General features: G+C 42.9%; 1 protein-coding gene across 1 annotated transcript in view; it reads right to left on the bottom strand.

Moving 5' to 3' along the window:
• Positions 1 to 10880, bottom strand: part of GABRR3 (gamma-aminobutyric acid type A receptor subunit rho3) — a 34776-nt gene extending 23896 nt beyond the window's left edge. Inside the window, exons 1-2 of the mRNA XM_010399457.4 lie at positions 10445 to 10880; positions 3404 to 3913 (exon numbers count right to left, since the gene is read on the bottom strand). Of these exons, the coding sequence (XP_010397759.1) occupies positions 3404 to 3531 (128 nt within the window). The 5' untranslated portion in view covers positions 3532 to 3913; positions 10445 to 10880. The remainder of the gene's footprint in view (positions 1 to 3403; positions 3914 to 10444) is intronic.
• Between the last annotated feature and the right edge of the window lie 1563 nt (positions 10881 to 12443).

A 12443-nucleotide genomic window follows, 5' to 3' on the forward strand; every position in this document is an offset into this window, starting at 1 on the left:
TTTCAGCTCACATAGGGAATTCACTCTTGTTGGTACTTATGTATTAAATTAATGGGAGCACTAACTTTTTGGCTGAAAAAGAGTGAGGAATACTGTTTTGACACTTCCCCACCCAATGCTGTTGCATGGACCTTGGCATTTGCCAGAGCTCTCAAAGAGCAGTTAGTCACTGCCTACAAAACCAAAGCAGCTAATTCTGTATTAATTAACAATGGACAAAGATGTGTCGGGATTTTAAAGACAAATTTAGCTGCTCTTACCTAGCCTTGAAAACCATTAGCAAATGAAAGGTAAAAGGTCTGCTCAAGGGTACTTAGACCATTTTTGGTTAAAGCATTTAATCACTTAATGCCATCAGTGTAGCTCCATAAACCAATGGCATTCGTGGGATTGATGTGGTTCGTGTCCCATCTGGTTGTCTTTAACTTACCAGGCTATCCAAAGTTTATGCTGGTTCAAGGAGGAATCGGACAAGTTCATGGAAAAGAAATCCACTGAAGATCACTAAATCTGCAAAAATTACATCCAACACAGGATGTTGCTGGGGGAATTTGGTGACTTGATACAGCTGTGAATATTAGGGGACAATATCTTGTTTGCCCTGTCCTTATTCATCCAAGCTTGTGCTTGCAAGCCCTTGTTATAAACTCAGTATAGTACGGGGATCCCTGGAAAGATCCTTCTTGCCTGTTCTTCTGTTTCAGAGCTCTGCTAATGATATGGTAAAAGTCCTTGTAGGAAACTAGAGATAGGTTTTTTTCCCTAGCACCCTTTCATATGCAGAATGAAACTAGGTAAGTTTATAAAAAGAACACTATTAAGGTTCCTTTTATGAAAAGAATACCCTGGATGTCATGGCCATAAGTTTCTTCCCAGTGCTGTGTCCCCAAGATACTCTGGCTACTACTAAATCAAAGGTATCCAAAAGGTAGAAGTTACAGAAATATTATTCCAAGGGGAGTCTGTGGGGTTATCCAGCAGTGTGACCTCTTAGATGTTTTCATACATTTATCAAGTCTTGAAGCCCAGATAAATAAAATAATCAAAATTGTACAGTTCTCTCTCACACATGTGAAAATGCATTTCTAATTGTTCAGTAACATCAGCAGTATGTACTGTCAAAAAACCTAATATTTTGACAATCAAATGTTTTGTTCTTTGCTATAGGAAATGGACCATGACAATAATCGCTTTCTCATGTACTTTTGGTTAATGCTTTAAAATCTTCTTTACAGGAGAATGCAGACAAATAGCTTTGGAGGGAGAACTGGGTTACTCTATTAAAACAGTGGAACTTGTAGGTTAAGTAACATTTTCACATGGGATTCTTTTTAAAAGGCCACCCATTTAACCAAGGCCATCTGTCAGCTGTGTCCTTGATAACCCTAGTGCTGGCTGAAAGATTTTTCCCCAGAGAGAAAAAGGTGGAAAGTCAGACCCTGTTGCAATGTATCGGAGGATAATGCAGCCTTTAGAACAAAAGCAGAGAATGAAACGAAGAGAAATTAAACACATTTGGATCCTCTCCAGAGAAAAGCTGATTTGCAGCTGTTAAGCTTTAGGATCCCCTGTGGCTCAGATTCTGCAGTTTTCTTCCTGGTTCAAAATCACCAGGACCTGGGAAATGAGGATGTGGGATGCCAAAGGATGCCTTACGTAAAGAAAACTGCCACACCAGGCAGCACCAGATGAGAATGCAGTGCTGGCATTCCTCCTTGTTCCTATTCTCTCTTTCTGATAACACACTTGTGCCTGTCTCACAGGACTGTCACATGGATCCATTGCATGTACCAGCAGAGATTTGTGACGATGGAGAGGACACTGTGCTAACACTGATATTGCACGAGGATGGTCAGCAGGATACCACAAAATTTCCTGTCTCCTACCACCAGGTTTTCCTCTTGCTTTGTGATTTTTTTATGCCAATGATGGAGCAACTGCTCTCAGCTATGGCAGAACAGGATAAATGCAAACAACAGCAGCATATGCTCCTCTCTTAGCACAGACAAAAGTGTACCAGCTGAGCTTAAAAGAGACCTTCCTTGCCACTACCACTAACAAGGTATTTTATTCTGTTTCCATTAGATTCTTAACTGCTTCCTGAGACTAGCAAAGCACCAGATTAAACTTTATGTTGATCCTGGGGCTAGTTCTGTTTATTTTCCTTTGTTGTTACAAATAACTGTGCACCAGCACTCCGTTTGAAACAGCCTGCTGAAGAGCCATTCTTTTCATGAGCTTTTGGCTTGCACCAAACTTGGACCCATAACTTCGAATAGAAACTCAGAAGTACTGAGTGCCACAGCACCTCTGGGCACCTCTGTTGTGTCATCCGTTACCTTGCATTGCTAAACAGGATTTTATCAAGACATGCAGGGTTCCAGAGACATTTCACTGCTGGAGCACTGCATGAGAAGTGATACACGAGGTTAACAGCTGTACACCTGCTGCAAAGCATGCAACTCGAGGAAAAAAAAACACAGCTTAAACACATCAGAGGAGCCCAGATATGTTAACTTTTCTTCAATATGTGATATTGTGCAAATAAACTATTTGTACACTGCTCATTTTGGGGGGGGGGGGGGGGGGGCAAGCACATTGAAAAATCTAGGTTATATCTCTTCTCCTTCCTTAAATGGAGCTAGTTATTTCCAAGAAAGAGAATTTTTCTTGAATTATCACTGGCAGCCATTGGTCTGTTTACACAGTATTAGATTAATCTGGAAACAGGTTGAGAGACCTGACATGGCAGATGTGAGCTGCCTTCTTAGGGGAAAAGCACTGACACTTTGCCCAGAAATGTACAGGTAAAAACCTCTGTATTCATTTTCAACCAGCTACTCAACTGGAAAGACTAAGAACAGAGACAATCTTCAATGTCTAAAAGCATTAAGTATATTCCAGAAAGGGAACACTCTGTGTCATCACTACAAATAAGGTGTCATTCACCTCATTTAGTGCCATTAAAAAGTCTTCTGTATCTTTATAGTGGAGACACCCTGCAGTTTAGGTAATGGAAGTCACTTTGTGACACTGGCACGGGACTTTGGAAGGCATTTCTGCTTCTTATGATGGGAGTTACAGAGCAAGAATACTTGAAACATCACAGCAATAGTCTGGTAGCCTTGTATCACACCAGGTAAAAGAGCTGCGTGTGGGTGTGAGTGGGTACATAACTGCATATATATGAAACATTCATGAAATCACAATATGAAATGTCTGGTTACGAAAAAATTAATTAACAGTTCACCATTTCTTTGTTGGGAACACCCTATCAAAACTATGCATTCTATACAGCCAGAAACTGGAAGAACAGGACAGTGAACCAAAGTGGTGTGTTGAAAAGTAGCTGACAGCATGAAGTTTACCAGATGAACACAGACAGATAAAGTCTATTTCTTACCTGTTATGTTTTCTTGAGAATGACATTTGTTGCCGACGGTGAAGACGGTGATGCTGACTGTGAGAACTGTGTAGCACTGCTGTTGGCCATAGGCAGGTGAGGAACAGAAGTTTCATGACCAGGACCATCTCTTCCAAAAGAGAAATGCACCTGATCACCCAATCCACCTTGCTGACTTCTTATTTTTAGTGTTTTTACCGTTTAGAAACAGCATAGCACACAAAAGATGCACGAGAAGCAAGGCATCACTGAAGAGAGAAGACAGGGGCATCCCAGTTCTGATGTCCTCGCCGAGTTCCCCTCATATTTTGGCAAATCATAAATATTCCCTCAGCTCTACATCCCTGCAGCATCTGCTGTCCAACCAGAAGCACCTTGTTTTCAGCACTGTGGTAGGCAGGGCAGTTTGCTTGGCCAGGCTGCTTTCCTCTGATCCATTGCTGCCACTCTTTCAGCAAAGGCGCGTTTTTAAATTCTCCATCACCCGCTCAGTAACCTCTTCAACATAGCCTGTGCAGGCAAAGTGATGTCAAACATTTAATCCCCCTTAAATCCCACACAAAACCATACAAAAATCTGCTTTAATGACAAAGGTCTCTAAATTAATCTTGCTCTCTATATGTGTGTATCTGCTCAAAATCATCTTCTGCATAGATCCAAGCTCTTTTGTTAACTGGCTACATTGCCCTGTCTTCCCAACCATTAACATCAATTCTGGCTCTGCGAGCTGCCAGCATTTTGTCCACACACACACTTCCTTCTGAACAGGACAATATGACAGTACAAGCCCAAACTAAAACTGAACTCCTGTTTTGATATTTCCCAGTACCAGAAAAAACAATTTTCCCCCTCTCCTTTTTTTTTTCTTCTATTTACTAAGCTCTGCAGCTATTTAATTCATCCTAAATTTACAAGGTATGTGCATGTCTAAGATCCAGCATCATTCCACCAACTCTAATTTTATCTTTATCTCATTTAGCCTGCCCTACCTGTTCAATAGAAGGTTGAATTGCAAAACATTTTATTAACAAAGTGTTGCTTAAGCAATAACTTGCACATGGCAGCTAGAAATGATGGTAAGATTTCTTAGGGGCTTAAAACCGGGCAATATTGGGGACACATCTTAGATTGATTTAGGCACAGCCAAGTTTATCCTTTTCAAGCCATCAGCAAGTTCAGTCATTATTAAAACTGATAGCATACATTTATTTTTCTTTATCTAGAAAATCAGAGATTTGAACTTGAAAGTTTAGGAAATGGAAACACCCCATCTAACAGATGCAGGAGTAATTTGTGTCTCCTAGGAGGAGGCTTCTTCCTAAGTAAGACAAACGCAGGGATAAAACCAAGCCCAACACGGTGTCTGCTGAGACTATTAGCACCCTGGGACAATAATTCTGTGATGTGGGCATCTACCTTCTCAGAAGCTCCCTGAGATTCCCAACTAACTTCACCTGGGCCAAGAAATAATTCTCAGATGCAAATGATTTCCAGGTGGAGGTTACTGCTGGACAGCTAACTCCCACTGCTAGACTGAATTTGGTGGCCTAAGATCAAAGGCTTTCAACCCTACCATCCACCTCATTCAGCTGTTTAATAGTTTAATCCTCTCCTGTTCAGCAAACTTATGGAAGATCATTTGCAGCCTGGCCCAGGGACAGTCTGACAGTGCTTCTGGTGTATTCCCAGGGTGGCATTTCTAGACACAGTAAACATGAGCTGCAGTTAATAAGATCTGTAACGGGTTCCATTAATTTTCACTATCCTTTGGGTGGGAAAAGGAAAACAAAACAATAACTCTAATGAGAATTTATTCCACGTGGAGATAAATTCGAGTTCCTGAGCCAGTCTGGTTAAGTTCCCTAGTCTCACCCAGCCCACTGATTAAATTATATATGAGAAAAAAACCAAGAGCCTCCAGATCCTCTTCTTTCCCCACCCAAGCACAGGCCCAACAGTAGCGGCAAATGAAATAAAAAGCAAACTATACTGCAGGCTGTGTGATAAATATGTTACCACATTTCTGCATGTCTGGCTACCTGCACATCCATCAGAGATAACTCATTTCCAACCATTTTCCTCAGCTATAAAAGAATAACATTTATATACTGTCTTCCCTGCTAATTCTAGTTCCCGTTGTTTCCAGATACTGCAGAGAAAGACGTGTTTTAGATGTTAATACAACCCTTAGCTGAAACCACTGGCTGTTATCCCCACTAAGCAGGAGACATGGAATGGGGAGAGAGAGGATGGTTGCTGAGTTTATCCACCAAGAGCTCTGTAGGGGACCTGTGGTTACACCATGTCATGCTAATGTAGAAACGTGTTGATTTTGTGTGCTGACCTCAAGGAAGTCAAAGGAGTCCATTAAAAATAAACAAGTAAAAATTGCTTTGTGGATTTCTTTTCCAGTTGGAAAAGGGAGCGCTGAGAAGCCCTACTCCAGAGATCTGGCTTTGCAGAATGACTGGCATGCCTCTGGCCAAGCTGCAGATGGATGTCCCTCCCTCCAGGACCAGGGAGTTTCTAACAGAGACACAAGAAATTAGATGGTGTTTTCCTTGAGCTGTCAGCACCCCACTGCTTTATTACTCCTGTCTGTAGCAACAACTTTACCACTAGGCTGTGCTGCTGAAAAGACTGCTTCATGGAGGATTTCCAAAACATGCTGAATGTTCCTTTGACTATCCTTGCTAAAACCAGCTTTAGTCAAAAAAAAAAAAAAAAAAAAAGAGCTGGATACATTGACATATTCCACCACCTTCACCCATCTGATGTCATAAATATACCATGGAAGGCCTTGCCCAAGCACACTGAAAATCTAAGCACTACCCCTCTCTCCTAGGGCATATTTCCAGAAATAGTCTAGCCCACACAGGTGGAGACTCCAGGAGGAACTCCTGCAGAGGAGAATCAAAAACACTGCCATTGATGGGTGTGAATATCAGTGGGGGCAAATCCACAGCAACAGGGTTTCCTCATGCTGGACCTGTTTTTATTTCCTCTGGGGAATGGAGCATTACACAGAGCAGATTATAATATCACTATAAATTACCATTAAGAAAACAGGTTAATCTCCTAAGCATTTGCCAGTAATAAATTCTAAAAGGATCCCTCTTTGGAGAAGAATAAAAACAAGATAATACACTTTGCTTGAATTGGGCAAGTTGCTGACCAGTTCCTGTGTTTTAAACATGGAGCATTGTCTCTCTGCTATCAGTAAAATTATTTCTTTAAAATTATCTGTAGCCTATTAAAAGTCTGCCATGCTTATCTTTCCTGGACAAAACCCAGCACATGGTAACAGTGCATCAGCTCACTAGGACAGTTTGCAAACAAGCAAGCAAGGAAAAGAAGCAAAGGTGAGTACACCACCTGGTATCAGAAAATGAGATGCCTTCTTTTAGTCAGCAAAATAAAACATCCCTTCTGGTAACTACAATCTGGAACTGCAGACCCCTCTCCACCACAGATCACAGAGCGAAGCAGACTGACAACCACTATTTAAAAACAAGAACAGGAGAATACCAGGGATGAAGAAATGCTTCAGAGTATGGAATTTTGCAGAAAATCTGATCACACCTAAAGGCCATTTTAAACACGGAGATGAAAGACCACAGCACACACTAGCACTTTTCAATCTGTAAATCAGCTGCAGCGAGAAGAGATGCAATGTGGGATGGGAAGTGTAGGTTTACATGGCATGTATTTTTTTATTCTCCTAATCAGAGAATGAAATACAAAGAAGAAAACATTAGTAAGTCTCCTAAGAGGCATTCACTTCTTATAAACAACCGGCAAATCACAAAAAGCAATTAACCACATCCATGACTGTGAGAGTGTGAATGCAGTACAGCAGCACAGGAATAGGGAGCATTTAGCTTTTCTATGGTAACAGACTCAGTGCAGAGCACTTACCATTTGTATCATGGTGACTTACAAAATTAATGTTAGAATTAAGGACAGTTTTTTGTCCTGCTTATATTAACACAAATGACAAACCAAGTTTCCAGAATAAGATATCCATTTACATTTCCCAACAGGATGAAGGGGGAGGAAAGCAGAGACTGAGAATTATGATTCCAGTTTGCAGATCTCAGAATAGAGCAAGTGCCTCTTCTTCTCATTACAGAACAAGCACTTGTTATTTTTCATTAAGGTAAAGTGCAGTTCATTAAAAGTACAGGTCATCTAAACAACTGCATGAACACAGCTGTCATGTGATATGAGGTCTCCTTGGGTGTCCAAGAATCCATTCACAAATAGGGCATGGGACCTGTACAAAGTTTGCAGCTTTTGAGAGCAGAGCTGGACAGTTTCCACTAAAATGGCAAAAGACTGAAGACCAAATTCCACTCCTGAGACTTGTCCAGTTTCTTATTGTCTCTGTCCACTGCCTATTCATCGGAAGGAGTATTTTAAAATAGTGTGGGAACCTGACAAGACCATACTCCACCAAAGGCAGGTGTATTTTCCCATATAAAACAGCCTCTTAATACCAGGCTTGAACAGACTACTCTGTTTGGTACAAGGGTCTTTCCTGCTCTTCCTTCAGTTTACAAAACTCAGGCTTCTCTTTGCTCTACAGCTGTGTTGGCTACACACTTTCTTTGTACAATCAGACATTTGGTTTGAAAGAGTGACAAGAACAACAAAGAAAAACCACACACTTGCCTGACTCTGTGCATTCCCCATTTCCAAAGCCTCTAAATCAGGGATTCTTTCCTTTCATCATTTTGCCCTGGACAGGACAATCACGGAATTAATTTCATCCCTAAATCCCCTTACTACATCAACAATTCTGAAAGTAGAACAATCAGTTTTACTGCCTCTCGTTAAGGAACATCTGCATCTTGAGGGTGATCTCTGGCAAAACAAGCAGCCACATTCTTCCCATATTTTCACTTCTCAGAGCCTCAGTGGCAGAAAAGTTTGCCTTTCTGCCACCTCATGCTGACCACAGGCATGGGATACAGCTACCCTACTCCTGCATGTGTGTCCATTTTTCTCCAGGAGCAGTTTCTGGAGTTTGTTTCTTTATTTCTATAGGTTTGGGGGTTTTTTTTAATCTTTTCGCCTCTTTCCTGAGAGAGGGAGGATCAAGGGGATGACCCTTAAGCCCCAGCAATTCTCAGAAAGGGAGTGTTTGCAGCAGCACAGTGTATCCCCAAGAAGAAGGCTACTTTGCCATATGTATGGCCTGAACATTGTGCTTCAATCCCAAAAGCAATATACGCTGCATGAGATTATTTTTTTCCCTTATTTCCTCAGCAGTCTCTCATCAGTGCTTACCAGTCAGATCCTAACTGCTACCTGAAGTTCTTTTGGCTCATTTCCCCCCACAGACTGAAACAAAACAATTCAGCAACCGTGTTTACTCTCTTCTTGCTGCCAAGCTGATGTTTATTAAGTGTTTTCTCCAACACTCCCTGTTTGCTGTCCAGGAGTCAACAATATATCTCTGATGGGAACTAATTTATGAAATGTATTGCATCTCTACAAAGCTCCTTTCTGTCACGAATGAACATGAGGAGGAAAAAAAATGTTGAATAGTGGAAAAAAAATAGGCCTTTCAGCTTTGGCACGGCAAACTTTTTCATCTTACAGTGAAAATAGAGACAGATTTATTGATTAAAGTCTGATCTCCACAGGTCACAAAACAGCTTCAAAAGCCATCAGTCACAACTCTCAGTGGCTGTTTTCCAGACTTTTCTTTCCCATTGATATCTTCCAGAGAAACATATGTTAACATCACAGACCAGGTGCTCATTCCAAACTGGGAAGCCAATTTTTACTACATGAGTTGTACTCTAAGGAAATATATATTCAAGTTTATATATATTTGAGACTTAAGAGGTGGTAACCGTATTTGTGTTTTCTAAGGCTTTATGACTTCTGTTTTCCTAGTGGCTGACAAAATAATGTCGTTCTAAAGCAATAAACATCTGAACAATTCACATTTAAATCTTGAAGGAGAGAGAAGCTAAGTGACGGAACAGCAGCAGAGAAGGTTGGTCAGAAGTTTGCTTATAGAATCACAGAATGGTGTGTGTTGAAAGTGACCTTAAAGACCATCTCATTCCAACCCCCCTGCCACGGGCAGGGACACCTCCCACTAGACCAGGTTTTCAAAACCTCAACCTGTCCTTGAACAGTGCCGGGGATGGGGTATCAGCCCAGCTTCTCTGGGAAACCTGTGCCAGCGCCTCACCACCCTCACAGGGAGGAGTTTCTTCATAAAGCTCTAGTACTTGTCCAAGCTCTAGTGCTTCTGTTAATCATTTCCCTGTTAACAATAAAGATAATGCCCTACAAATGTCTGGGTTGGGAGATACAATACAGGTGTGCTGGCTATGGCATGTTCCATCCCTAAAAGATATGTAAAGTACAGCTGAGATCCCCAACAAAATGGAGCAACTTCACAGCAAGATCACCCTGCTGCGATGCCTTCAGTGCAGAAATCCTGATCTGGTAATTGCCTTCAGGTGCAGGAAAAGCTGTCAGGGATTCTAGAATGTGTCAGTATGGGTTTCTGTGAGACAAAAAAAGTCTTGGAGAAATCCAAAGCAACTGGTCTTCCAATTCTGCCTCCTCACCCTTCAGTGACCAACCACCTCTCCTTTTGTCCCCTTTTTACTGTCATGGGGAAAAAAACCCAGGGTTGCTCACTATTTCACAAACCCCTTTGTTGTCCACAAAAATCAGATTCATTACCCAGTGTGCAACACACTAATAATTACACACTGAGAGAGACACTGATGTTTACTTCAGAGCTGTACAAGCCTGGCTGCTCCCTGGTATTCCACAAATCAAGCACCCCAACTATCAAAACTCTTCAGTATTTATACATATTAGCAAACAAATGGATTAGTGTTCACTGGCTACAAGTTACATAGTTCTCTTATTAATTAGCATTCTGTCTTCTCTTGGTTAATGATTCTCTCACTTCCAATGCTAACTGATCCATATGCTCGGGCCTTCCCTTCTTTTGGGTCGGTGGTCCCTGAGTCAGTGGTCACCATCTGCCCCTCCCAGGATTACCTTTTAATCAGCTGGAGCCGATTTCAGCAGAATTGATGAGTCGGCTTTATTGGTTTCTTCCTTATCTTGTGGGTTCTGACAAGTGTCCTTGTTGTCAGTAAATTCTGCATTCTCTGTGTCTGCTATCAGTGGCGCATCCTTCTTCTCGAGCTTTGTTAACCTGCCCCTACATCTCAGAGCATTAAAACACGTCGAGCCCTAAACCTAAACAGGACAATTCATTTGTCTTTCTAACACCTTGGCAATCACTTGGCGCTTGCTCTCTGTTTCACGGATTAAATCTCCTTTCTTCTTGAGTACTCTTGAAAGATTACAAAGACCAAACATCAGAGAACATCTCTTCTTAATAAAAATGTTACATGTTCCACATTTTGCAACCCTTTTCCAGCATACGCGGCTAAACCGCGGAGACCCCCGCAGCAGCGCCCTCCGGCAGCGCGAGCCCTTGCGCACCGACATGGCGGCCGTTCCCGCCGAGCGGCCGCGAGATGGCAGCGCCCACCGCCCCACCCGCAGCCTCGCCGGCAGCCGCGCCTCGGGGCTCCCTCTGGCAGGGAAGGGAAGGATGAGGGCGGAGATGCCCTGTCCCGCCCGCGGCTCCGGTGGGGAAGGCGGTGAGGGGCGAGAAGGGCTGGGGAAGGTGGGGGGGAAGGAGAGGAAATGGCCGCTGCTGGCGGCAGCGCAGGGAGGGCGGCCTCTCAGCGCACCTGAGGGAGCGCGGCCGCGTGCGGAGGGCGGTGTGGGGCGAAAGGCCAGTGGGCAGGAAGTATAAGATGATAAAAAGCGAAGGGGGCAGCAGCGGGGGTGGGGAAATGTGATTGTGAAGCTGGCCGAATGTTCAAGAGGATCCCACATCACGAGTCCATGTCCAGCAGCCTGGTGTTCCTCTAAGTACCTTCCCTGATGTTCCTTACAGCCCCTTAGCACAAAAATAAAACAGGTTATGGTGACTGTAATCGTAATCCTTCAGTAATCCTCGGTATATTTTATAGTGCAAGAGACCATTGGAAGTCATTTAAAGTTGAAATAAAGGTAGCAGCTTCACAAAGTATGACAAGAAGGTAGGAAGGGGAACAGAGGGAGTTTAAATGGACTTCTGGGAAATGAGACCAGGAGAAAAAGGTGAAGGCCTTCATTAGTAAGAAATGAGCACAACCCCATACAAATAATTTAGTATTGGGAATAGCCTATTTAGTTTATGTACATTAAGAATGTTTTAGTTCTTGATAGTACACAGGAGGGGTCTGCTCAGGAATGGTGTTCCTGGCCACAGCCTGAAGCAGCAGCATCCACAGCAGCCTGCAGTAGGGAGCTCCACAGCCTCCTTACCCAGCGCAAGGATAAACACCTCCCTCCTTGTACCCATCCTGAACATGCTGCTGCCACCACCTCTTAGTGCCATTCTTTGTGCTTCGTTTTGATCCTTATTTACTTGAAGATTTCTTGTGTTGGAGACCTTACATACTTTAATCTATTGACTGCAATAGGTCCCAGTTTCTCCAAGTCCTTGTAATTCACGTTGGGCATAGGGTGACACAGGCCCCAGCCCAGATGCTGGGTCGTGCCGTCAGGCTCAAACACATCCTCCACAATTGTATAACCTGACCCAGGCACGATGTCCTAGTAGCGTGTGGCCCCTGCCAGGTTACATAAGGTGACACACCATCTGCACTGACATCTGTGACCTGATGCAGGTGGCATCACTCTGCAGCACATGTTAAGAAGGGGAGGAGGCTCCTTACAGCCCACGTCCTTTTTTTCACTTTTAATCTGATCGCCTTAGCACAAGGCATTCCTAGCGACTATGTTGGCGAGGGCCAACACAGCAGGCATTTTGCCCCCAAACTTCAAAAGTTGTCAGGTGTGAAAATTCTTCAGATAAGAAATGCTATTTTGCTTGCCTCCTACTTTGTTAGTCCTGAGATGTCACGTCTAAGATTTTCCAACAGAGTGGAAAAGTAAGAGTAAAAAAAACAAGAGTAAAAAAACCAAGAGTAAA

The sequence above is a fragment of the Corvus cornix genome, chromosome 1, assembly GCF_000738735.6.
Source record: "Corvus cornix cornix isolate S_Up_H32 chromosome 1, ASM73873v5, whole genome shotgun sequence".
NCBI lineage: Eukaryota > Metazoa > Chordata > Aves > Passeriformes > Corvidae > Corvus > Corvus cornix.